This window comes from Myripristis murdjan, chromosome 24, assembly GCF_902150065.1.
Source record: "Myripristis murdjan chromosome 24, fMyrMur1.1, whole genome shotgun sequence".
NCBI lineage: Eukaryota > Metazoa > Chordata > Actinopteri > Holocentriformes > Holocentridae > Myripristis > Myripristis murdjan.
In genome coordinates this window covers 23152932-23180455 of record NC_044003.1, presented here as the reverse complement: position 1 = coordinate 23180455, position 27524 = coordinate 23152932, and the positions used below count along the sequence as shown (strand labels likewise).

General features: G+C 40.7%; 2 protein-coding genes across 4 annotated transcripts in view; one reads left to right on the top strand and one right to left on the bottom strand.

The window, feature by feature from the left end:
- atad2b (ATPase family AAA domain containing 2B) overlaps positions 1 to 16561 on the bottom strand; it is a 104775-nt gene extending 88214 nt beyond the window's left edge. For both annotated transcript variants that reach the window (XM_030047291.1, XM_030047292.1), the window contains exons 1-18: positions 16336 to 16561; positions 13151 to 13317; positions 12705 to 12736; positions 12422 to 12569; positions 11404 to 11503; positions 11124 to 11250; positions 10763 to 10912; positions 10191 to 10266; positions 9887 to 9988; positions 9591 to 9702; positions 9296 to 9411; positions 7893 to 8067; positions 7520 to 7608; positions 6731 to 6890; positions 5240 to 5330; positions 4184 to 4495; positions 3168 to 3318; positions 1699 to 1885 (exon numbers count right to left, since the gene is read on the bottom strand). In XM_030047291.1, coding sequence (XP_029903151.1) covers positions 1699 to 1885; positions 3168 to 3318; positions 4184 to 4495; positions 5240 to 5330; positions 6731 to 6890; positions 7520 to 7608; positions 7893 to 8067; positions 9296 to 9411; positions 9591 to 9702; positions 9887 to 9988; positions 10191 to 10266; positions 10763 to 10912; positions 11124 to 11250; positions 11404 to 11503; positions 12422 to 12569; positions 12705 to 12736; positions 13151 to 13317; positions 16336 to 16437 — 2397 coding nt within the window. In that variant the 5' untranslated portion in view covers positions 16438 to 16561. The remainder of the gene's footprint in view (positions 1 to 1698; positions 1886 to 3167; positions 3319 to 4183; positions 4496 to 5239; positions 5331 to 6730; positions 6891 to 7519; positions 7609 to 7892; positions 8068 to 9295; positions 9412 to 9590; positions 9703 to 9886; positions 9989 to 10190; positions 10267 to 10762; positions 10913 to 11123; positions 11251 to 11403; positions 11504 to 12421; positions 12570 to 12704; positions 12737 to 13150; positions 13318 to 16335) is intronic.
- A 2244-nt stretch (positions 16562 to 18805) lies between these two features.
- Positions 18806 to 23673, top strand: ubxn2a (UBX domain protein 2A). 2 transcript variants are annotated; one of them, XM_030047296.1, is made up of 7 exons: positions 18806 to 18917; positions 19313 to 19375; positions 19790 to 19907; positions 20319 to 20428; positions 21295 to 21432; positions 21996 to 22157; positions 22865 to 23673. In XM_030047296.1, the coding sequence occupies exons 2-7, from the start codon at positions 19332 to 19334 to the stop codon at positions 23046 to 23048; spliced, it is 756 nt and encodes a 251-aa protein (XP_029903156.1). In that variant the 5' UTR covers positions 18806 to 18917; positions 19313 to 19331; the 3' UTR covers positions 23049 to 23673. The 2 variants fall into 2 exon arrangements, with proteins under 2 accessions (XP_029903156.1, XP_029903157.1); XM_030047297.1 differs by lacking the exon at positions 19313 to 19375 and having other exon boundaries at positions 18821 to 18917.
- The last annotated feature ends 3851 nt before the right edge of the window (positions 23674 to 27524 follow it).

Genomic DNA, 27524 nt, shown 5'->3' with positions numbered 1-27524 from the left:
TGTGACCCTGAGAGGAGAATGTATTTAGTTCTCTGCAGCACCAGAGCAACTTCAGAGACTCACCACACTTCACATACGGGAAAAAATAACTCATTATGGATGATATGAAGCAATAACACAAATCTGTTTTTGTTCCATTCAGCTCTGAAAACACTGGAACCAGTTGCTGAATGGAATTGGATCTCGGTTTTCAAACCTAATCAGAGAGCTGTTTACTTGAGTAAATCAGGGCCATTTAAGTAAAGTTGTAAAATATTGTTTGCTAGACGCATGAAAGTGAGCACATATAAAACAATATAAGTCTATCAGCCAATAAGATGACATTCACCAATAGCAGTGGCCGGTGTTTATCAATCCATTTTTGTCCAGAGCTCGTGGCTAATGGTGTCCATTTGATAAAAAAATGAGTTTGGGATGGACAAACATCATGGAGGTACACCTCCAGGACAAATGAGTGTTTTGTCTTTGCTGTGTTCTTGTTGTGCATGGGTTTTAAACTTAGGGTTTATTTTTTATTGTGTTTCTGTTATTTAAGGTTTTAAATTAGTGTTTGTGTGTTCTTGTTGTGTACAGTTTTAAATTTGTGTTTTGTTTTGTGCTATAAATATAAAGTTGATTCATTCATTCATATTATCATCATTATTATACCTGTCACTAAGAAAATGACAACTGGATCGACTGCACATCTACAGCGACAACAACCAGTTTGTTCCACTATCAGGAGCTCACAACAAGTGAGTGTCTCTTCTCTTGCTGTTACTGTTAGTAATCACTGGCTCTCCCCTTCAATGACTGAGGTGTGACACCCGTGAAAAAATAATGATTCCAAAATGCTCCCGCAGTACAGACCATTCCCCTGGTAAACTGAGAAAAACATGTTGAACTATTTAAAGAGAGTAAACAGAGATAACTGTCGCAGATCAAAGTGACACACAAACCGACGGCCAACAGCAGGGTATTGCATCTTCAGCCTACAAGTGGGGACTGAAGAGGGATGAGGATCAATATCAGAGTCCAAGTTGGAACAGGACCACAATTTCCCAAGACCCAGACCTCACTGTTGGCTCCTCGTTATCATTACAGCGAGCTACATTATGATGCGTTCAAGCTCTACTCAGTAAAAATGAGTATCAGGTGAAGATAAATTATTATTGTAATCATGATGTGTTTCGATGTAGTCTTGCAAAATTTTGTTTTTGGCAAGAAATTTGAATTAAATAGGCTACATTTGTTTGAAGGAGAAATTTATGGGAGAAGGCAGTTGTATAACGGGCTAAAAAGGCTTTTGACAAAGTTATTTTTAAAAAAAATGTAATGTGAAAGAAGGTTATTTTAAAGATTGTTTCATAACTATGTATGGTTGAATTTGTGCTCATTCAAAGACAGTGTAATAAAAAGGATTGACTTATTTTAAAATTATCGGCCCAGCATCTCACACTCAGTGCATCCCTAAATAAGTTCACCAAAAACAATTCACATAATATGAGCTTGTCAACTTTGGGACTAGTAATGTCAACCTGACTGCTCTGTGTTGGGGACACTAAAAGATAATTTATCAAAACATATAAGCAGTATAACCGAAAGAATGGTGAAGTGTGTGCAAGGATAAAGTTGTAGGGCAGTCTCCCCATGTCAGAAGCATAAGTCATTTACCTCCTCATGTGTTTATGCTTTCTCATCACCCCTGAGTGCGCTTACCTGAGCACAAGACTCCTCTGGCGTCTTAGCGCTGACGGAGTAGAGGGTGGGCAAGTCCAGGCGATGCACCGGCAGCTTGTCCAGGTGGTGCAGCAAGGCAGGGGCCAAATGGGAGCTCTGTCCTGAGCCTGGAGCCCCGGCAAGCAGGAGACGAGGCCGGTAAGCTGTGGGCTGCTGGAGGGCAGAGCTAGAAACAGGAAGGAGAGCGGAAGTGTTCATTTTCAGCATCGCAGGAATTTTGTCTGAAGGCAACATTTCATCAAGTACGGGAGAGGATCCAAAAAACAGGCGGGCCCATTTTTCAGAGGGTCTGTGTTTCATAAGAGCAGCAGAATGCTGTAATGAGGCTGGGTCCTGGAGTAACACCACATTAACTCAATTTGTTTCAAACGCTGAAAAAAAGTTTAAGAGCCCCTGATCTTAAGTGTTTCCAAATGCATTCAATCAGCAATGGTAGATTCCCACTGATGTAAAGATGATTAAACAAAATAATCATCCAGCCTCAGAACAAAACAAATAAGCCACTCAAAAACAAACAACAAATTCAGTGATAATTAGTTTTATAGTTTCTGCTGCCACATGATTACACTAGCTGTGCTGTGCCAGCACTGTACAACATAAATCAATGTAGGCTATCTGCAAGACCATATTGATGCTGAAAAAACATTTAACAGACTGCTGTGGCTCCAATTGTGATCAGTGATCAGAAGCCACCAAGGTCAAAAGGTCAATGGCTGCAATTCCAGTTCAGAAAGAAGAGAGAGAAGATCAGCAAGCACACAGAGTTATTATAGTCCTTGCATTGTAACTCCTTTACATAAATGTTACCCAGTTTCCTCATAGGGATCATTAAATTCCCTATGTACATGATTAATTTTAACAGTCATTTTAACATAAATTTCAGAAACAAATAGACACTTTTATTGGCTCTGTAGCAGTGATCAAAATAAATCTCAATCCATATCTCTCAGTAAAAAATAATAAATAAATAAATAAATAAATAAAAGAAGTGAGGACGCTACAAGAAGCTGCCACACTCATTCTGTCCACATGGTGGTGTTAAAGCATCATAATAAGTCCTTGCAAACACATCAATTGCAGGATGAAGGATATACAGCTCAGAGCATTTTCCAAATTCAACGCTCTGCAAGCAGAACTTTTTTAATCTGATAATTGGTTCAGCAAAATTTTAGGACAATCTTTGGACTGTCATTGGAATGTCTCTTTTCAGTTTGCGTGGGCTATCCCTTGCAGTTATTAAGTATTTGCTTCAGCCATCAGATTAGAATGACAAGGTTGCCCAGTGGTGTAAGATTATTTCCTGCAACAGGAAGGTTACGGTGGGCTTCTATTATGTTCATCAAAAGCCATGCAACTTTTATCAAGATAATGAACCCATAACTGCAGACAACATTGTGACACCTGCTGACACCCTCGGTGGCAGTGAAACTACAGCTTTGTGGACTCACGTGGAGAAATGGAGGAAGGGTCTGTGTGTTGCTGAAGAGGAGGGCTGAGTCTTTGGGGATGCAGCAGGCTGGACTTCATAGATGGAGGCACAGCCTTCCTCATTGTCTTCATCGCTGTACAAGTCCTCTTCTAGCATGTGATTGTCACCGCCTAGCACAGGAGAGTACACTGCTTATATAACAGCGTGTGTGTGTGTGTGTGTAAGCGTGCGCACATTTATGTGCAGTTACAATACAGTTCATTTTGCCCTGCTCCATTGGGCAGAATGGCTGCAATTTACTGTTATTTCTAATTCAATCCACAGAAAGCATTCGAAAGCTCATTTCCATTTTCAAAATTCTCCAACTAACAGCTCAATCCTCAAAGTAACAAAGTCAATTAAAAAACCCTATCACTAACTTTATAGCAGCAGTTTCACCTAAAAAAAAAGAGAAAGAAAAAGACAGGGAATAAAAAGAAAGCTGGCTTATTAGGAGAAATGTAACAGGCTATTAAAGAGATAGGACACCCTGGGAAATTGAAGTCATTAATGGGTACAGGAGATACAACTCCCGCTAGGAATCTCCCACTGGTCAAGCCTTGCAATGTGGCTAATCTAGTGTAACTGCTCTCCTTTTAACTGGAGTGGGACTTCAACTGGTAAAGTGCTAGGAGGATGGCTGATTGGTTATCAGCACTCTGTACTATCACCTCCCCGTGTTCAGGGCTTATGTTTCGCTTCTGTGCAATGGGTGCAGGTCGATACAAATCACTCCATTCTTTTCTTCATTCATAATAAATGGAGCAAAGACCAAAGTAAAAAAGAGAGAGACACAAAACAAAAGACAATAATAAAGACAAGAAACAAAGACAGAAAGCTATCAAATTTTTGACTCGGTGCCAACAAAGAAATTGTGAGAGCACAGTAACGAAAGTGCAAGAATGAGAGAGGGAAGAGTGGCAAGCAGTAGACAGAAAAGTGATAGATAACAGAGATACAACAGGAAACACAGCTCCCTGGCCCCCTGATGCCTACCATGTGTGTTGTCCCTGTCAGTGTGTTGAGCATGGGGGAAGACGCAGAGCAAGGCTCTCAGCACCAGGGATAGGGAGCTGGCCAACAGGGGCCTTAGGGCAGGAGCCAAGGCTCGACCAGGGGGGGCCAGGGCTCTCTGGGAGGCTGGGACGATGGTCCTCAGGGCCCTGCTAAAGTCCCCAGGTCCCAGGACAATGGAGGAGATGTCCAGCTTCAGTTTTGCGCTGCTGCCGTAGATCTGGGGGTAGCGGCGGCGCAGCGCCACCAAGGCTGCTTCTGTGCAAAGTGCTTTTATGTCCGCACCACAGTAGCCTGGATGCCAGACAGACAAGCAAAGGTCATTGACTCTATTTAGTTTGGTTTGGTATGTTTTCCTGCATTGTGGGTTCATTAAGGCACAAAGTATTAAAATGTCAACATTTTAACAGAAACAGTTCAAGTTTATAGACACAAGATGGTGTGAGTTCCTTGGCAGTAATAATGCATGGTCTTAACTCCTGCAGTGAGTCCACATGGTCTGAGATCTCGCTGCTCATCGGCAGCCTTTCAGACAGAAGTGAACAGGAGCACATGGGGTCAACAATAATGTGTCAGGACATGCTAACAGGCTCCAGTGCCTGGTAATAATGATGCCATCTGCACGTGGAGTATAAACCACGGCATATACAAAAGAAAAAAAAAAATACTGTTTTCTGTTATGGATGGATGACTTTTGTGGCTTAAAATGATGTATTTTTGAGTGTTTTTCTGTCCACCTGTGCTCCTATTCACTTCTGCCTATGAAGTGAATGACTATCAGCCAGAACTCAGACCACAAGGACCTACTGCAGAAGCTAAAACCACATATTGGTAACATTGCCCCTGAGGAACTCATACTACCTTGAGTCAATAACTATCCCTTTAAATCAGGAAGCACTTCAAAAAACTGCTGCTACTTTTATTGTTACAGCTTGGTGAAAATTCTCTGTACAGAGTTCTTTACAGATCCCTGCTGGCCAGCTGTAATTTAATCTGACACTCATTCAAGATGACATATGAGATTATATACTCTCTTACCGACACACTTTTCTGCAAGTTCATCGACAAACGGCTCAGCCAACTTAGGGTCCCAGTCTCGTGTGTGAATCTCTAAGATGTGCTTTCTGGCCTAATGGGGGTGGAGTTAGAAATAAGGATATGGGATAGACACAGAAAAAGAGACAGAGGAAAAATGAGAACATAGTCAAAACATGAAGAAGCAGAGATCCTGGGTAGATGAAAAGTTTGAACATGGGACCAAGACAGGCAAGGTTAAAGGTTCAATGGCTACAGTACAGTGTGGAAGACATTTTGGGTAAACATGCCCAAATAGTGTATGCCGCAGGGCAAAAACTAAATATAACAGAAGACAAAGCAAAAAAACGCATTACATTGAAAAAGCAAAAAACAGTACCGGTAGCAGTGCTTACCAGGACTAGCAACAGCAAGAGGAAAAAGATCAAAACTAACTGAGTAAGCTCAGCTGAAGGGCTTGCCAACACTGCAGCTCAATATGCTCTTCAACAATTCTTTGCAACCTCTCCACATAACTCAGCTTTGATGAACAGACATGAACAAAGTGGGGCTTGTGATGAATCAGGGGCAACATTTTTCATCATCTTTCATCACATCTTCTTTTAAGTTCACAAGATTCACCCGAATGTCATAAGGCAATATCAGCATGGGTAATGTTAGGGGGAACTGAACTTGAATGTGTAGTGAGACTGAGGCATGCTCACAGGAGTAAGGTTTTCAAACCATGAAAGCTCAACACCAGGTTGGGAGTTTAGCCTTCAATGTCCTGCAGATTAGCTTTGATTACCCATGATCCTACTGTGTAGACAAATGATGCAAGCTGCCCTGTCAGACAGACTCAACGGGGAAAAGTCACCTACCATGAGCCCCTGGTGTAACATACATTATTTTTTTTCTGTAGATGAGAGAACAAATAAACCAAATCTCCCCAGCTGCAAGATAAAAAGTTATCACATCCGTAACTGAATACAACTTTCACAATAAATTTAATTTTCCAGAAATTTAATGAGGATCTGCTTTGCCATTTGCTTGCTAGATCAAAACCACATCAACAGGGAGGAAAAACAGCAGTGGAGACTCAAGCCTGGCTAATAGCCAGAGGGCTGCTTGTACTAATTTCTTTGTAGGAAGCTCTTATGAGCAAGACACCAATTACTTCTGCATTAAATTATTATGTCTCCAGCTGGGTGTGCTTGTGGCTACAAAACTGCATGTATGTGGTCCTTGTATATGGCATGCTGTTATGGGGATGAAGCCCAGAAGATATAGATTTCATAAGTATATAAGGTAAAATTGGTATTGTATATTTGACTTCCACGTATAATTTTCAATCTGCTGGACATACAAATGAAAAGGAAATGCTCCTACACTGGAAAATACATCTGGCAAATAATAAAAGCAGTTTGGTAAGCATTTGGCATAAGTGATGACAATGGTGTCTTTATCTGTGTACACCTGTGTCCCCTATACACAATATTGACATTTCATTCTCACCTTCTTGTCGGGCAGGCTGAACAGAAACTCCCGGTCGAAGCGTCCAGGCCTCCTGAGTGCTGGGTCAATAGAGTCAAGTCTGTTTGTAGCACCAATGACTACTATCTCCCCACGACTGTCCAAGCCGTCCATCAAGGCCAGCAGAGTGGACACAATAGAACTGGACAGAGAGGAGGAGGTGAGAAAGAATGGAGTACATGTTATTCGGTTTACAGACAATAATGTGATAACATATTACATATCAATACAATACTATCAAAAAGACAAAGCATGGCCTGGTGATACACAACATAGCCTTAGTTCTCCAAATATTTAATTTCCTATGGACCTGGTATCTCAAACAGGCTTAATGAGCAAAACGTGGTGACACAAAAATATCAACCGCTTTATCTCTGTTAAAAAGGAGATGCACTCATGTATTTATCCACCATGCTAGGAAGCACGGAGAAATGAAAATGCATGCAGACGTATATCTCATGTTTTGCCTGAGCTATGCTCCAGAATTTCAATGAAATACTGTGATAAACAAGGCTGCACTATACAATGTTTCCATAACAGTTACTTTCTCACTTGCAACTCAATATCAGATGTGAAATTGTTAGTTTCCATTATCATCATTTCATCATTTCCATCATCATCATCATATTATACATTATTTATTTATTTAAAAAAAAAAAAACATATTTGAAATAACACACTCTTGCCACTAACCCGATTTCTGACACTGGAGGCACGGGTATGTTTCAAGAATAAATAGGCATAAAAAGGCTAACATCACACTGGCCTTACCTGTGTATCTGGTCTTGCCTGCTAGAGCGAACCGGAGCCAAACCATCAATCTCATCAAAGAAGATAATTGATGGCCTCATCAGGTATGCCTAATCAAAAGCATAAATCCCAGGTCAGACCTCTGTTCCACAATGCTTGTTTGAAAAAAAAAAAGAAAGAAAGGAAAAAAAAAAAAAACACTGACCAAGATACAAAAAAATACAAAAACTAAAAAAACTCACACCAAATGTCAATCACAATAATTCTATTATCCAACATATAAAGATATAACTGCAATTACTCTGAAATAAATAAATGAATATTGCATTCATGTTTATTAGGATCTTGTCCCAAAACTGCTGTGTGACTCCGCGTAGTTTCCCAACTGACTCACCTGATCGAAGAGCAGACGTAGCTGGCGTTCTGATTCGCCAACCCACTTGCTGAGGCAGTCTGCTCCTTTCCTCATGAAGAAGGAGACCTTCCTGTCTCCCTGGCTACACTCATTGGCAAGCGCCCGCGCTACCAGGGTTTTCCCTGTCCCTGGGGGGCCGTAGAACAAGCACCCTCTAAAACAGGGGGGAATGCACAAATTGTGTTCAGTATCTAATTATTTGATTGTGTTGAATCTTAAATGTTTATTTTAGTTTATTTTATCATTACAAACTCTTCTGCTTTTTTCATTAAGATACTTTGGTCAATGAATTCTACTGCTTCCAATTAGGTAATGATGACATTTGAATTGGCTGTGTTCCCTTGCAATGAGCACTTGTTTCTGCTGTTGGACAGCAGTGTAAAAGCCTGTTTCTATCATTCAAATTAGCTCTAAAACAAATTTAGTTTTATAATTACGCTTACATTATTTGCATGATTATGTATTTAAAGTCCATAGTTCCTGAGCTAAGTGTCAATTTGTACATCTTTGGGTCTGTTTCATAATTGTTACTAGGATGCATTCAGAGCACAACATATAACCAAAGGAGAATGCAAAATTAATGCACCTTCATTCCCCCCAACATGACCGTGATGACTACACAAATTTTGTCTTTAACGTAACCCTTTAATGTGTAGGACCTGTTAAGAAATATCAGCATCAGGGTTCCTACACATTTTCTACTTCAAAACTCCAGACTTTCCCAGACATCTCGGCTGATTTCTTTCTGACTATGTGTAACATCTCAGACTACTGATAGCGACATATTTGTGTTCATACTCCAACTGTTACATGTTACATTCTGTATCTATACTATTGCCAACCGTTCAATTCATTCAGTGACAAGGGTGACCTCTTAAAGTCACGTTCTGCACTGAATGTGTTAAGATAGGTCATAATACTTCACTTGTCAGCCTTGCATTGACATGTTGCAATATATTCAGCAAATGTGAACAAAATCTAAATAAGCTGATAGTATGATTCAGGTATTATTGCAAATTCTGCTTTATGCTTTTCAGAAAACTGCTTTTTAGGAAACTAAATGCAAACAATAGTCTGGAAACACAAATATTTTTCCAAATTCTCTCCTCTTTTTCTACACTTATCCAAATCTGGAAATTACAAATATCCATATATTTCCAAATTCCATACTTTTTCATACTTTTCCAGACAGTGTAGAAACTCTACAGGGTATCTCTTTCACCTTCTACCTACGCAACTGTATCAAAAACACACAGAACTGAAAGTAGCTCATACAAGTAGATTTGAGATTGATGGTAGACAAATTTCACTACAGTCTATACAAAATATTTTCCAATATGAAAACATGACAACCATGTAAGCATTATGATAGCTCCTCTCACCTGGGAGGCTGAATCTTGAACTTCTCAAAGACCTCCGGATACAGCAGAGGGAACACAACCATCTCCTTTAGCGACTGGATATGGTTACTGAGGCCCCCTACACTGTCAAACTTCACCTGGGGAGAACACACAAACACACACAAAATGACACATTTGGAACACAGCAACCCATGGGCACATCATCTTGCCAATATTTTTTAGCCAGGAGGCCTTCATGAACATGTCTCACTCCACTGCAGTCATGCAATATGAATTTCCTAACAGCTCATTGGTATTCTTTTCTGTCTTTACTCACTGAGCTATCAAGGTTCATGGGGTCCACATCTGCCAAGCTCGCCCCCACTTTCACCCGATCACGTAGCACCCCACTAGCCAGGTCCTCCGCACACAGGTTCATGGGCAAACACCTGTAAAATAAAGGGTAGTGAATATAATTGAGGATTATAACAACACAAAAACTCAGACATGGACATACAATGCTGACACAATTTCCATGGCATGGCACACTATTCTAACTATAGTAGTAGTAAAAAAAAAAAAAGATATAGAGAGAGAGAGAGAGAGAGAAAGTGCTGCTGAGCTGGTAGTCACCTGTTCCTGGCACGGGTCATGCTCTTGCTTTTCCTCCTCTCAAATCGTTCCTCATCAGAAGAAGAGGTGGTGTCGCTGCTGTGAATGGCATGTTTCTTCACTCTGAAGTGGTGAAGTGAGACACAATATTCAGTACCACTTAACACCACTTAACTGCCATATGCAGGAATCAGTAGAGACCAAAATATGTCTGACACATTTTTCAAAACCACAAGTCCAAGCTGAATGTTAGCTGCAAATGGTATCAAAAAGGCATCAGAGTGACATGTTTTAATGATTTTGTTTAAAAAGTTCCTGCACTGACCTTATATGGCTTCTTCTTGCCGGGGATCTGTGGGTATCAAAGAGTGAGGGATTGCTCTGCTTTCTGTTCACAGGCTCTGAGAAAGTAAACACAAATGGATTGGTTGACACACATCAAGTCTCTAAAATTTGTTCCACACCTGAGTTAACTCAGAGGGGGGGAGTGAGGGAGGGAGGGAGGGAGGGAGGTATGTAGGCGACTTTATTGATCCCCAGAAGGAAATTAAATCATCATAGCAGCCAGATACATTAAATACAAGGACGAAGGGTGCATGAAATGATCCACTATGATGAATAAGCAGGATGACTGGTGAATGGATACATGGGGATATTGATAGTAATATAAACAGGACAATAGTAACAGTAATTAACACTTCAGTAAATGATGTAATAACACTCAAGAAATTGTAGTGTGCAAAGAGCAAAATAATACTTATTACACAGAATACTAATAGCGAATGATAATAACAGAGTATTATTATTAACAATACATTAAGTAATATATGCATAGATAGATAGATAGATAGATAGATATAAATTAATTCAGAAGAGAAAACATTAGGAAATAATTACCAATAGGTGGCGCCTCATATCTCTGCACAGTCTTGCGCTGCCTCAAGTTATAGGGTCTGTCATTTTCCTCTCCCGCCTCCTCAACTTCATCCCCTTCATCATCTTCATCATCATCCTCTGCATCCTCCTCCTCTTCTTCCCCATGAGATTCTTAAAGTGCAAACAAGTGAGGTTTCAGACTGGACAGAGGAATAATACTACCCCCAAGGCTGACCTTTTCAAAAGTGGACCAGAATTCAGCACTAGAAAATCAACTCCTGATTTCAAAGTTTTTGACATATACAGATACACTGTATACAATTTATAATGCACTCACACCCTTCTCGTCCTGATTCATAAACACACCAAACAAGAGACTGACCTTCCGTTCCCTCCTCTTCTTCCTCCTGCTCCGTTTTACTGATGACTTTGTGGTGTGTAGGCATGCTGAAAGTGTTCCTCCGCAAAGATTTCCTGCGCTTCACCCGGGAATACATATCCATGTTTTCCTGAAAGAAGACATTTAGACTGGCACTCATATTCATACTAGTTCACTGTTCATTTTGTGACAAATATCTCAGGTGTAAGTGTTCCCTATTCCTCAGCAGGTACTGGAACTATGCTAGCTCTGGGATTGTGTACTACAGCAGACCCACACTCACTTCCTCAGTGTCTCCAGTCCACATGCGGAGTCGTTCTACCTCACGGTTCTGCCTGATGCTGCTGATGTTGTCCATCTCCTGAAGAACAGCTTCTGCAGTGCTACACACACAGACAGAGGAACACAGGATCACATCACAGCATATAACTGAAGGTATCTTTGAAGAGGTGCAACAAGGGTGGACGGGTGGGTGGGATGGGCAGATGGACATACTTGTGTAGAGCGAATGAGACAGAGGCCCAATTCAGACTTGGTTTTAACACCCATCATGGGTGATCCTTTCACCAGTGATCAGCCAAGACAGAGCATCGTTAACCCCTGGCATCTTTGTGCATCTCCATTGACCACTTGTGAACAAATTTGTCACTGTCCTCAAACCCTTCAGAATTTCCTCTTTCCTCTTTTTGTCTTACTTCCATTCCTGTGTAACTTACTCCAGCTCCTTCCGGTCCCATCTTCCTCCACACTTGTATATTCCATGCTGTCTTTGTTTTCCCAATATTTCTCACCTCTCCTGTTCCTTAGCCCTGGCCAATTAATGAAGCAGTTATGTATTTATTTATCTAATAGTCGTTTATTCATTTATCTTTGATTACCAAACAAAAATGCTGTCATCTGACTGTAAAAACGAACTTGATTCAAACTTGAATTTCATGTCAACAGTCTGCTCTATCAAACACTCCTTCTTTCCCAAAGCCATTAGGCAGTATCCCATGTTGTTGGAGTTGCATCAGGATGTATTAGTGCTCATGCAACAGATGTCACAGAGTTTTTTGCTTCTTTTCTATTGTAAGATGAGTTTACTTCCATGTGTCATTATGAATCAATTACACCTCGGTCATTTTAATTATTTGTCATTTTCACATGCTGTACAGTTACAGAACAGTTTCAACTCTTGCTTATGTTAAACTGTTTAATGTTGGCTCTATCCACCTTCCAGTTTATCTTGCACTTGAAGCAACATTTCATTTTTTTCCACACTTTAGAAAAATTGGGTCAGTGGTGTGTTAGCTAGCTACCTATTGACCAGTTGGTCAAACAGCAGGCTCTGATTGAGGTGTTCAAATTGGCTCTTTTTCACCCGGCAGCTCTTCTTCAGCTCCACATGGCCATTCATGTGAGAGTGATCTCCTCCTCCAGTCTCCTCATCCCGGTGAGTCTTATGGCCTGCAATATCACAAAAAAACATACATCAAATTTGAAATTATGGATGACAATCTTTAACAGTATTCTGGTCAAATGCAACACCTTCAATGTATAGCGGTAAATATTCAAAATGATGAATTCAGATATTGGCATTACCGTGCCCATTCTGCATTGTGCGAGAGGACAACCTGTAAATAAAAGACAATAGTGGAAATATGTTAAGGTCTGAACATGCACTAGACAACTGCAGTCAATCATACACAACACTAGTTGAGAGCCCAAATTTGAGTTCGTCTGTGCCACTTATGACAACACATTACACAAGCAAAATGAGGACTGACTGAGGAGAATAAAGTATTATTTAGAATCAGAAGCCTTTACGGTCATTGTAAACAAAAGGATACAATGAAATTTGAGATTTTAATTTGATTTTAATGACTTAAAATAAGTCTATCTCGAGACAACGGAATAATTCTGTCTGCCAGAAACAACATAATAATGCACTAAGCTATGATGTTAAGCACTACATAGTATTACCCACTACAGTGCCATTTCACAAAGTTAGAGGTTATCCAGAGGTTAAATAATAGCCAGCAGCTGACCTGGTGCGGTAGGTGGGAATGTCCCAACTGACCCTCTGGCCCTTAGTCTGAGGAGAGGGGGAGGTGTCACTGGAACTAGGGTCAGAGGTGATCTGCCTCCGTGCACGCTTGGAACGGGGAGACAACCGCGGGCTGCTGGGACTGCTCACATCGCTGTTGGGCTCCTTCTGATGAGCGGAAAGACAACACAAAAAGAAATAAAGATAGAGAGAGTGGCAGAATAAGAGAAAGCAAGAGCGTGAAACAAATTCAACATGCATGGGACCAAGGCTCTTTTTCCACCTAGCATTAACAAGCGTCTCAGCTGATGCAATCACAGGTGGACAACTCTAAGCAAGTCCGTTCACACCTAGCTTAAGAATCTGTCTCGAATGCCCACTTGTGATCAGATCTCATTTTCCTGCTCTATATGCAAATTTACACGTATCAATTGTATTTGCAAAGACCAAATGCTTAGGGTTTTTTTAGTTGAGAGAGAGAGTGAGAGGGAAAGTGAGAGAGAAAGAGAAAGAGAAAGGAGAGAGACCAAGAGAGCGAGAGTGAGAGTGAGAGAGAGAGGTCTATTTTCATATGCACAGTAAAGTCAACTGACTTGTCCCAGACTATTGCACCATACAATGAAATTATTACATTGCTAGTTTTCCTTCCATTTAAAAAAAAGTAAAAATAAAATGGCATTTAACAGGCAACAGGCATTTAACAAAAGGAGACATCCTTGCTCGCTCAATCCTCATTGTAATATGTTGTAACTCACTTATGACGTGTTTCATATAAGTTATTACAGGCTCGACCCAATCATGCCAGTTCAGGCTCAGATTATTTTATTATTCCAGCAGGTTTGAGAACTTCTGGTCCTCCGCTGCAGCGGATAGCCTCACTCAACCTGAACCTGACACTGAACTTGAATGTGCAAGTGGATGAGGACACTTTCACAGTTGTGGCTCTGATGTCCGTCAGAAAATACAGACAAGGTAAAAAAACAAAAAGAACAAAAAAAAAAACTAAACCAAGACAATGGTGAAACAAGCGTCAGGCAAGCAGTGTTTTTATTTAATTTAATTTATTTTATTTTATTTTATTATTCTCATTAAACAGCTGCTAAACAGCTTCAGTTTTGGTAATTGGCCCATCACCTGACAGCTCAGCTGCATTGGGCAGAATCTTACAGGATTTTTTTTTTTTTTTTTTTTTGAAAACTGATGGTCTGGCCGGAGTCACAGATGTTGGGTTGGACCAGTGCTTAAGACAGAGGATGTAAGCTGAGCAGGTGGTCCTTCAATGCCGCCTGCAACACTTCTGTTTACACTTAAAATACGATACAGACGAAAGCATCCCAGGCCACCTCCAAATGCAGCCTCAGTCACAGCGGATCTCAAGATGCATTGAGGACATGTTGGGTTCTGTTTACTCATGTACTTAAGACTGTCCACTTGTGAGCAGGTCACCCAGGACGCATGTTAATGACAGGTGAATACAGGGCCAGGAAAACAAGGATGTCAAGTACCATAATAACATGTCACAAAAAACTATCAGTCACTTATGTTACAATCCCAGTATAATAAATGGTAAGCATAACTAAACTGTTCAGCCAACACAAATTGACAAAGTAAAAGTCAAACTAATAATAGCATGAAAGGACTTCAAGGACAAAAGAAAGCAAATGCAAACTGATAACTCCAAGTGGGGAAGCTCCAACAAGGAAAGTAAGAGGAGATAAGAGCACTGGTACCAAACTCCTCAATGTATTCTCTGATCATAACTGAGTGAGCAGCACCAAGCAGACATACGCCCTTGATGCTTATGCCCTTCACAGTTTAACTTCCCTGCTGATATGAGAGCATATCTCACTGTTGTCATAGGCAACTGTCTGCAATGCCTGCAGAGGGGTTTGCCTGACTGGCTGGATAGACAGATGCAGACAGACTGAAAAACCTAAGATGTGGCAAACAATGAATACAAGCTCATACATGGGCAGTCTGTTAGCCTTGGTCATGCACCTTGGTCCTTGGAACCATTCCTAACACAGCTGATTTTCCAACTATCGACAAAAAATGAGAGACATTTTAGTCTACATAAAAAATGTCTGAACATGACAGATACAAATAGGGGGGAAAATTAAATCCTGGAGAATGACTTTAAGTGCCAGTGTGTCATTCTTAATTCATTTCCTCTATTTGTCATCAGTTATCCTCATTTGTCCTCCGCTGGACCGTGTGCCAGAAAAGAATCAAATTTCTGTAGTCCGCACAGTTCAACAGCAAAAATACAAGCCTTTGCCAACCAGACCATTAAAGCTCAAGAATTTGCCCGTCGCTCAAAATGAATTTTTTCGAAATACTATCGACCGGTGTTAAGTTCTATATGAAAACTACTGAGAAAACACAGCCTCTTGCATTATGTAATCTCAGTGTTTACATTTTGAGACTCAACAGACAAAGACTGTCAGACTGTTTGTAGGTCAAAGGATGAGAGAAAATAAAAGCTAGCAAGGGTGTGTGTAACGTCTACATTTAAGTGAAAAAAGCAAGCTTTTCTACAGCAATGCCCTTAAACACAAATTTTAAATATCAATGTATAAAGTTGGTGGTCTTGTAGGCATTAACAACAGAAAGTTCACCAAGTTCAAGCTTGCTAAATACAGGACGAGAGCCAGCCAACTGTTGTGAACCTAGGACTCCCTTCCCCCACAGTAAGCTAGCTGCCGGGCTAACTTAGCTACAACCCACTAATGCTAGCTTAACTAATGCGAAATCTCTTAACATTTTCGCAAATAATAATGCTAATATATTCAGGGTGACGACACGACATGGTGCCAACGGCCTCGTGTCAAAATACCCCTTGTCCACACTTAGGGTGTTAATTTATTGAGACAATGGCACAACAAGCCAGCCGGGCAAAAATTGCCAAACACAAAGGGAACTCAAGTTGGAGCTAGCTATGAGTTAACGGGGCTAGTCTACAAATTAACAGCTCTACAATGCATTTCACGCAAATGGGACGCAAACGAATCAACGCATTCAAGTGTTTTATTATTTGTCTGCTTGATTTGACTGATGTCAAGTCCAATATGCGTTGTTTTTGTTGTGAATTAATATACTGTTGGAGAGCGTAGAGGCCATAGCTGTAGACACCTAGCATAGCTAGCTAGCTCGCCGGTAAAGAAAAGAACCCGGCTCTTAGCTTACATGTTCCTCAGAGTTTGGGTCATTTCTCGCCGACGACCTAGTCCTTGAAGAAATGAAGGGGCTGCTCGGCACCGGCCGTGAGCTCTTTCTTGTGTTCACCATGTTTTATCCTCTTGTCTGCCCTTACTGAATCTCTCTATCCAGCTCCAAACACTGCCTCAGTGAGTGCAGCATCGAGGCGCCATTTCTCTCTTTCTGTGTGTCGCTCCGCTCTGCTGTCAGTAGCAGATCCAGATCCGCCACGATAATAGAGGTGGATGAGGATTTACTTGGCAGGTGCATTCATTTTGCTGACTGGATCCTTACCACTAATAACTTAGTAACGCTCCAAAAATAACTTTGGCGTATTACACAAACATTATAGTATCATAGAAATAACTATATGGACAGACTTTGTAATATTCTCCACAGGAACATATAGACTACATCGAGGATTTTAAAAATACCATAACAAGTCCATTGAGTTATCAACGTCAAAAACACTGTAAGATCCCATGTAATCGCATTTTTCGTTAAAGGAGAAAGGGAATTCAGCAAGAAACAAGAAAAGTCATTTACACAGAGGGGCAATGAAACCAGCAGGAAGCGTGTTTCATTCAACCCGAGAGGGTGAAAAAGTTGAATTCAGTCGAGAGAGTTCATGTTTTTAAAATGACATCACATCACCACTCACTGGCCGCCTCTCAGAAAGGCACAGTGAAATGTAAAAGTGAAGTGGATGTTGAAAACACCTGCACAGCACCAAAAATATGTGCACCTTTTACAATCAGAAATAGTTTATCCCACGAGGAGAAATGAGGTCAGCATTGCTGCATTTGCTCCAATTCTCATGAGAAAAATTAAATAAGAAATAGGAAAAAAATAGTAAATATAAGAATATGCTCCTTAGAAAATTGTAAAATAAATAAATAAAGTATGCACATTATTTCTAAGTATGTGCATTAATCCTACAAAATATTAACATAAATACAAAAATAAGAAATTAAGCATATGTCTCCTTATATACACCATATAGAGTTTTAAAGTTGTCTCTAGCATTAAGTTGGCCATGCAAAGTGGTGGTGATAGTTTGGTCTCAAAACCTCCAAAGTTATTTTCCAGCCTAACTCTGACAGGCAGATGGTTCCCAGTAATGACCAGCCCATTCTGTCATTCTTCTGTTTCTCTCTTCCCAGTTTCTTAATTGCTGATGTGGCAATCCCCACCTCTACTAAAGCCATTGCTCATCCTCAAACCCTCCTCCGCGCTTGTCTGAGGTTGTCATAAATGGGGAACTTGGAAAAAAACAAGATGACGTTGGAGGTGTTTAATGCCAGCCAGAGATTTTATTAATCCAAGAGACCCATATCAACCCATATCCTGCAGGTGAGGTGATACCAATGCAGAAGTTTGAAACCTGTGATCACATTACATCATTAAACACAACTGTGCTTGCTGGGGTTTCCCTATGATCCCCTAAATAAGCCCTGGTGGGCCCTGGACGCCAGAAAGGGTAAGGGCACGCAAGCCTATTTGACTTCCATAACTCTGTGTGTGTGTGTGTGTGTGTGTGTGTGTGTGTGTGTGTGTGCCTGGCCTGACAGGGGATACAACAGAGCTAGCCATCTGTTATGTGTTTTTGCCTCTCTGTTTAAACTATGGCTTCAAAGCCTTAAGAGAACTATTATTTTTAATCCATGTTAATTTCTCATAATCCAGTCATGTGTTACGTATTGCTGCAGGGGGGAAAAGGTAGAATATTTTTTTTACCTTATCACAAAGACATGCTTGATGACACTACACACCCTATCAGTTTACATGTATGCCACTGGACATAAAACACTAATAAAACATAAGAAAGTATTGATTGAAAAATAGACCCTTTATTGTGTGTATTCATGAAATTTATATGACCAATCAACCCCCTACTTGTGTCAGTGTTAAGTGATGGGGCTGGGTAAGTGGTGATTCACAGGCTCCAGTTCCTTTTTTTTTTTTTTTTTTTTTTAAACAGTGTAAAAAGCAAATGCACATAACACTAGACACTGAAATCCTGCATCTGTGTGGCAACTCAGCTGATGACATATTTGAACCTATAATTATGGAAATGTTCAGGAAAGGACTATTATAAGATCACAAATATACAATTATATAAGGTCACAAAATAAAACTATAAAAAACACAAAATCCACAGGGCCTACATACACTTCTATGGTCACCATGCGTTTCTACTACAGGGTATTAAATTAATATTATTTTTCTTAGAGTTACTACCAATATAACTGAGCACTTTGCTGGTAATAAGTGATAATAAACACGACAGCAGCTGTGAATTCCCTTGCTTCTACCAAAAGGGTGAGTTTATGTGCAATTTGACATTTTGAGGCTGGGTGTAAGCCGAGGCTGCAGCTGCCGGTGTAAACACTCCTGCGTGCTGGAGCGAGGCGCTGCACAATGTTGCTGAGCTCAGCAGCGTCATCGCGGCAGTTGGTGCGGACTGACGGCAGTAGCTACGTCACACACATTGCTCAGCAGAAGCGCCGCTGCCTTAAACATATGGCTGCAGATGTGTAGCCCAGGATTTACACAGCAAACACGAACTGGTAAAGCAGCATTTGACGTTAACGCTAATACGCGCATGCAAAACAATATCTCGTGTGTGTGTGTTTGTGTGTGTGTGTGTGCATATGAGCCATTTGTGATGCATAGGGCCTGTGGCGTTATATGGACGACTGGGCATGCTGACGCCCACTTATGTAATTACAGGCTCCTTGGTTGTTTATCGATGCGATAGTGTTGTATAAATAGGCTATAACCTGTTTAATCTGCAGGCATTGCTTTTACATACTGCCCAGGTTTGTAAATATGAACAGCAGTGAGTAAATACACCTTAAATTGCAGGTCTCACAAGCGCATGTTTTGGTGTGTAATGGATTCCACCAGAGCCCATCATTTTTTGTGGTAGTCCAGTCTGTCCTGTTTTTCTCTTTTTCTTTAGATGGGAAACACAGAACGTCATGAAAGATATAGACACTGTAGGGAGTGAGAAAGATGAAAACTGGTGAGTTAAAACCATTTTGTTCTGTCAGTGGCCTTTTTTTGGTCGACTGTTGTGTGTTTTACCATGTGACGGACACAAATGCAGCTCCATAGATGGTTGTAGTATAATATTATTTGATCCAAGAAAGTATTTTGCAGGTGCCCTCAAGATGAAGCATTACTCAATGTAAGAGCTCTCACATGCAAATCCTGTGGTACATGGGATAGTCCATTCAATATTTATGAAAATCAACACTTCACTTGTAAAGCCCAAGTCCAAACTTTTGATCGGGCATAACGTGTGAAGCCTATCCACTGAGAAAAGAGTCGTAAGCGCCCAGGCCTGTGGTCTATGGCTATATAAACAGTATTGTGTTTGATGACTGGAGTCAATGACCCATAAGGTAACTTTTAATAACTTGCCTATTATCTAAAGGGTTTGTGGAGGAGAAAATGAGAAAGAGGAGGAGGCTCCAATGAGGCGTAGTTTCTCGGTAGAAGACCTCCTCGATGAGGTGGAGAAGATCTGCAATGATGCCTCAGGGACTTCAAAGGTCAGAGTTGAAGTCACATCCCTATGCTATAGGTTTTGCTGCTGCCACGTTAAAGCTTCATTATTTCCAGAGAATAACCTTAGTAATGGTTTGGATTTTCTAATTGATGTCCATGCGGCTTTTGAAATGGCATTATGTTTTGTGCATGTGTTTCATGGGTCCAAGGATTGACTTGGCATAAATAAACCCAGAATTTTTGTATTTTAAAAGAAATATAAACATGCACATACATTATAATAAACTACAAGTAAAAAATGGAGTGCAATGAGGTTCTCATGTGAGAGAGAAGTGCTTTAACATTGTTGTAATTTGAGCAATACTGTTGTGCACCGTAACCTGCCTTTGTTGAGCACATACAAGGTTTTTTTTGTGTTAGCGTGCCTTGGACTCATTAACACCCTTTTTTCTCAGGTTGAGATGGTGGTGCGGCTGTGGAAGGACGGCTTCACCGTAAACGATGAGGAGTTCCGCAGCTACTCCATACCAGAGAACCAAGACTTTCTAGAGGCTATCAAAAGGGGGTGAGTTAAATTGCCCAGTCCACATTTTTGTAAGTAGATGAAGGTGTATTAAGAAAGATTTTACTGTCCCATAGTCACTGGATGACTGTAATAAAATGTTTTCCTTGTCAGGGGTCTTGAGAATATTCCAGCGATTATTCTTAACTTTCAAAAACCCATTTTTTGGCTTGAACTTGACACCGGAAACACCCCACCCCACCACATTTCCCCTTTACTTTTTCAACATACACCACAACCGATTTTATTTGCAAGTCCCAACAAACAAATGACAAAGCAGTTTGTTAGTGCAATATTTTTTATTGTGATAAATTACTTTTTATTAGATGTTTCCATTGGTTGTTTGCTTTAACAAGCTCAATTGTTCCATTGTGAAGCTGTGACTTGAGCATTTCTGCCCGTTGCAGGCTGCTGTATGCTGTGCCAGAAGCCTGCTGTTGCAATTTCTTTGTTGCCAACAGAAGTTGGAAAAAAAAAGCATAAATTACTTAATGCCTCATGTAATAATTGAAGAAAGAGAAACTTGTGAAACTTGCTGGTGGGAGATGACCCTTTTACAGTATTCATATATTTAAGCTTAAATTTCAAGTCAGTTTTCTTCGAAAGCAACACAGATGTAAACAAAATAACATTTACTCACAGCTTCACACTACATTTAATACTGCAACCACATGTGGCAGTAACATACTGCTGACCAGTCAGTCAACCTCATCAGTCCCCAGAGGGAATTTTATAGTAGAGACAGTGTCCCACCTTAAGACCACAACCAGGCAACAAAAAACAGATGAAGCATAACACACATTAGCACTCATTTGTCATATTGATTTATCGGAATAGACTCCTGTAGCCTGGTCTTTAATGTGTCCCAGGGAGCTTCCGGCAGAGTGGGAAAGCAGAGCAGAAGAGGAGGAGCTGGAGATCAATGTGGAGGATCTGACTGAGGAGACTTATGTTCCCAAGAAGAAGGCCTTTCATCCCTTCAGCGGCCGAGGATACCGGCTGGGCAGGTGAGGTGGCATGCTACTTGCATGCCGGCAAGCTATTTTTGTCTCCGGGAATATTAACAAGATAAGGTTTTCATTTGAAAATGCCGTGTATGATGACGCAGATGATTTTATCCTTGTGAGCATAATTTTGCATTAACACATCATAGAATGGCCCATAAATGTAATAACAGCCATTAACGCACTTGTCAAGTAGGCACTAGTGTTTTCAAGTGGTGGATGTCTCACAGCGGGAGCTCCTCAAGGCTGCTGTAAAAATAAAAATACAATCCGCCATCATACCACTAGGTGTCCCCCTCAGTCCAGAAATCTCTGAATTTGTCAAGCAAAATTGAAAGGAGTCAGGCAGTCTCTGTGATGTATTGAATGCCTTGGCATTTTTAAAGTTTGATTGTCTGAATACAAAATTCCTTGGCAAGTCCAAGCTCATAATTCTGTTTTAAAAAAAAATGCCTGGCCACGCCTATGTGGTCAGTGAGCAAGATGAGAGAGTATACAGTAGATATACTTTATGTCCTCCTAATCATTAATCTGTTTGTTTGTTTTTCTCCCATGTGCATTCCCAGTGTTGCACCCAGAGTGGTGGCCAGATCACCATCTGTGCATGAGGATGGAGAATCTCTCCCTATTCCCATGGTAACACTGGACCACGCCCTCCCTGTCACCTCCCTGCAGATCTGGTTGGCTGACGGCAGGAGATTGGTGCAGAGGTTTAACCTATCACATCGGTGTGTGTGTACCACACTATAAAGGCCAAAATAAATTACAATACTTTTGCCACCAAGAGCTAAGCCATCAATTAATATCTATGTATAAAGTCACGAGTAACTATTCTGTGGAAAGAATATTTTCATTGCAATCTGCTTGCTGCTCTGGTTTGTGTAAATCCCTTAATCCCAAGTATTGTGGTGAAGAACTAGTTAAAAGGGATGACAAAAAGATTTTTGTCTCCGTTGGCTGTGTGTGTGAGATTACGTAAGCGTGGTGGAGCTGAAGGTCTGAGTAGTGCAGCATGGCGCATGTTATTCCCCCTGCCACAGTGCATGGGCCTGCAGAAAACATAATCTGAGAGGTAGCAAAGGAGTGGATCTATAAAATCCCTGGGGAGGGATTGCGTAACTCAGATGCAGCATTTATATAACAGGGTTAGTATGAAGGATAGAGGACTGAACCTTTCTAACCCCCAGCCAGCCTAAGTGTGTGAGCAGAGGAGCCCGCCATAGGATCTCTTTGTATATGTTGGGTCATAGTTAATAATAGATGATGTTGCTAGTATAGTGGTTTAAAAAGAAATCATGTGTAGCTGATCGTGAGTGGACTATTTTGGCCAAGAATGCTGAACAAAGCTACTTTGTTTCTGCTTTCTCTTCATCTTTCTTCTCTTTTTCCCCCCTCCTTTGTGTCCTTTCTTTGTCTTTCTTTCTGTGCATGCTAGGATCAGCGATGTTCATGATTTCGTCGCGCGATGCCAGAGGAACTGCCCGCCGTTCATCCTGACAACGTCTCTCCCTTGCCGAGAGCTCACCAAGGAAGAGCTGAGTTTAGAGGAGGCAGATTTGGCCAACGCTGTCATTGTGCAGAGACCCCTGAACACACAGGCTCCTTTTGGACACTCCTGACCACTAGGGCCGCCTATGTTACACAATACACCACTTTGCCCCATTAACATCCCACTCCATCTCTTCTCATATACAGGCCAGTCCCCGAATCGGCAACATGTGCCGCACTTGAGGCGGTGCCATTGAAATTTCCCCTGTGCATTAAGTCATGTCTGTGTAGGATTATGTACACTACCTCTGTCCAGGCTTACGGAGACATTTTCAGTTAGGTACACACATCTCCACCATCTCAGATGCAGCTGAGGTCCTGTTGTTTGTTTCTGCTTTATTTTGTGTTCTTCCTCTGGAGGACCATGTTTTCTTGGCAGCACAGATCCCTAAACTGCAGAAAAACTTTCAGGCAAACCAGTGCTGCCCCGCATGCAGATGGACTTCCAAGCATATCCATCTGTTTTTCAGCATGGCCTGCCACACATATCAGCCCCCCACAGACACACCAAACAGCTATTCAAACTTCAAGTCTTCCCAAGCTGTGATCACTAATTTGTCTGCACTATTTACAGGACTCTGATATTTAACTTTGTATCAATAGGATTGCATTTGTAATTAGTAACTATAATGCGTGCTGTTTTGTTTGCATAACATGATTGCCAACATATTACCAAGGTACAAAGACAAAAAAAAAGTTATTTATGTTGATGATTGGCCTGACTGCTTAGGTCAAATATTTTGTCATTCGCCAGCCTTTTATGAACATTTGTTGTTGTTTGGGGGAGATTTAATTTATTTGAATTGCATCCTTTCAAGATATGGCACTGAGCAATCTACAATAAACATCCTCCTCAAAAATTGGTGTATTTTCATGTTCCAATAGCATGGCACACGGTATATGGGAAGTGACGTTGTGTCTGTGTGTAGGCACATTTTTGTGAGTGCAATAATTCAAAAATAACATGACAGAAATTTAATACTTACACCACAGATTAACTCTGTAGAGCAGATGATCTGAATAGATTTTGGAGGACCTTACAGCATAAATTTGCATATAAATAAGGATAAACTTCTTAAAGAGCATGCATATTAATGCCATTTGTGTTAAGTGAAGGAAAGTATGTTGGCATAGAAAGATATGCTGATTGATGTGTTAAATACTTTCATTAATGAACTAATAACTAGGATGTTTAACATATGGTGATTACGGCAGGACATCAGACGCCTCAAGTGTTGACTGTTTCATCCTAATGTAATGCGATATCTCTACTGGAATTATGAACCTGATGCCAACTTAGATAGACCTCAATGGTGTTTTTAACTCACGCAATATGAGAAACATCTAAAGAACTCACTAATCATGGCCCTCTGTCCCAGCTGAAATTAACTCCTTGACAACAAAATTAATAGGAAAGGAACAAAGAATTTATGCAGATGTGGTAGTTTCATCATGTGACATAGTTGGTCTTTTTTTCATTTACACTTGGAGGTTTTATGAGTGTGAGTCGCCTTTTATGTTTGTGTGTAGACACGAATGGGCCTTTGCATGAGGGTGTACATCTGATTCCCCCTCTGCCAGCACTCTGCCTAGCCTTGGAAAGAAGGCGAACACCATTATCCATCTTCAATATTTAAAGCAACAGAGTAGAGGGAATGCTGGACAAGAGACAGTGTGTATTTGCTCATGGCTGAGGACTGCAGAGGAGGAAGTGATAGACTCAGGATGATCAAGGTGGGGGGAAGAAGCTCCCCCAGCAGAAGAAACGTCCTTAATATAATAATAACTTCTGAAGAATTACCTTTCTCCGAAGCCGTGCTGCACATTTAGCATTTTAAAGTGAATGAGGTGATTCTTGGCATCTCGTGGTTGGCAGCCAGAGGGGGTCAGGCTAAAGAGTAAAAGAGGACACATTTCCTTTCTGCTACATATTTAATAAGGCTAAGTATGCATGGAATTACTTTTCCTTAGACATTCACATTTCCTTTCAGAATAGGTCTTTTTACCTGGGCTGCTGCCAACCTTTCATTTTGCACATTCCTCTTCACGCATTATCTGAAACATACCCGTTCTAATGCAGGTCATATGCCTGACTTTTCTTGTAGTACCTTTTTTTCATTGTCGGTAAAGTCATTTTGGTAGAGGGGTTTGAATGCTTGGAATGTATGTAGAGGTCTGGGTTCAGCAATGCAGGTCTCCCTGAGATGTTTTGTTGTCAAACTCTGGAGGATGGTTTACTGAGGAGAATAAGCTTCTTGCACTTCATTGAGTGCTGCTTTTACATGAAAGCAAAGAGTCCTTAGGGTGAGAAATGGAAGCAACTGAGAGTATCATAAATCAAAGGCTGGCAAACCTGTCTTTTGGAATTGTGAAGCAAAGGATGCTGTTAAACAGGTTTTCATTTTATTTTTTTGTGAGAAAGAAACTTAAAGTCTCATCAGTAAGGCCACACTCTGCAGGATACTTAAAGTTCAACACACTTGTGTGTGTGGAAGTTTTTGAAATGCCACTGACAATGAAAAGTAACCTAGATGTAAGCTGTGCCCCAATTATGTCGAAAAGGCCACATCCTTTTTAAGATTGAAAAAGAAAATCAAAAAGTGACCATGGTCATGGTCTTGGCCTACTTTTAGTTCAGTAAAAGTGATCCCTTATAAAAGTAGTCCCAACAAATAAGGAGGATAATTTGAAAATATGACAGTTAATTAAATTATGTGTGAACAGGAATATTATGGGAATTGAAAACAAAAATATATTGATATAGTAAATAAGAGGCACAGCCCCCACACCACTGGTGCCCACTGACTTGGTGTATGAGGGTAGATGTTAGTGGAAGAGTGGGGTTTGCAAATGTTGGCCTTGGGTGGTGCTGGAGGAAAGTTCATGAGCTCACCAGAGTTGACAGAGTTCATCCTTTGGGTAGCATGGATGTACTTTCCTAATTTCATGGCAATCCATCCAAGAGATTTTGAGATATCAAATTTGACATTTTGACATAAGGGTAACACTGCAGTAAAGATGACGGTATCAACAAAACTGAGAGGTTTCATGATCTGGGGGGCATGATTGTGTTCAGTAGATTTAATGGCAATGTGCCCAATAGATTCTGAAAACTTATAAACCCTATCAAAACTGATAGGGTTCATCTTCAGGGAAGCATGAGTACGAGTTCAGCAAATTACTTGACAATCTGTTCATCACCTTTAGAGATATGTTGTGTCCAAGTTAAATGTTTGGCACAGTGGAGAGACTCATTGGGTCACCACAATCAAGAGGAATCTTCCTTAGAGATCTTCCTTAGAATATTATGGCAATCCTTACATTTCATGATATCTAGTGTGCAAAGTTGACATTTTGGCTTGAGGGCAACAGTAGAGGAAAGGGTTCATCCTCTGAGGTGCAGGAATGTGCTAACGGTCCAAATTTCATGGTAGCCTTGACTGCCCGATAGATTTCAGGATATAATATGCTACTGTGGATTTATGTGCTGAGAGGATGGATGGAAGGACCGACATAGCCACGAGGCCCCAACTACCCATAAATTAAGGACTAGGACTGAGGTTTCCCTCAGGCGTGTCTACCTTTGCTCACTGGCACTTGCTTGTCACCCCAGACTTCCCCCTGATCCTTCTGCAAATGCCCTTAAAAGTAGGCGAACTTACGCTGGACATCTGGAAATGATGAGACACAAATTTGTTTGACTTTTTTTTTTTAGTAGGTTTAACGTTTTGATATAGGCTATAAAGTGAAACATATTTATCTAGCCTGAATACTGTATTTATAATGTACCTTATTTTCTACTAATATCCATGGAGTTAGGATGCAAACATAATCTGAGTCAGAATAAATTATTTTGGTGTGCCAATTATGTCTTATTATGTTGCCCGCTCTTTGCCAAGACAAACATCTCATGTTAACCCACGTGTAAAATTTTGAATGATCTGTGTAGAGACACTGGAGAAATGCATGACATATATAAATGATTAACAGGAAAGCTTGAATATTTAAAAGTAGCAAATGAAGTCACAGCACTCACATGTAAGTACACATTTTTTAAAGTACACAGCAACAGAAGAAAATGGATGCATTTCATCAGTATGCATCTATAACATTCATCCGTATTCATAAAAAACAAAGACAAAATCAATTCCTTATTTAAGCCCCTAGGATACTCAGCTGGTAAGTGGTGTATCCAACTGGCCTCTCTTTGGGGTTTCCTCTCCTTAGCTCCTCCCCTCAATAGTGGTCTTAAAAAAAGTGCTACACTTATTTATGAGTACTGACGACTTCATTTGCTATTTCTTTGGATTGGCACCCATTCCAGTCTTGACATATTTGAGTTGAGTATGCCGGTTCTCTTGTTTAAGCATAAATATTTTCCTTTGGCCTCGAGCCTCTCCGAAGACATCTTCAGCCTCATTCTCTGTCAGTAGCTGCAACCAGGTATAAACATGCATCCACACGTGCATGCATTCACATACACACTCATTAACACTTGACCTCACTGGCAAATTTCAACTGCATAAGTAGTAAGTTGTGTGTGTGTG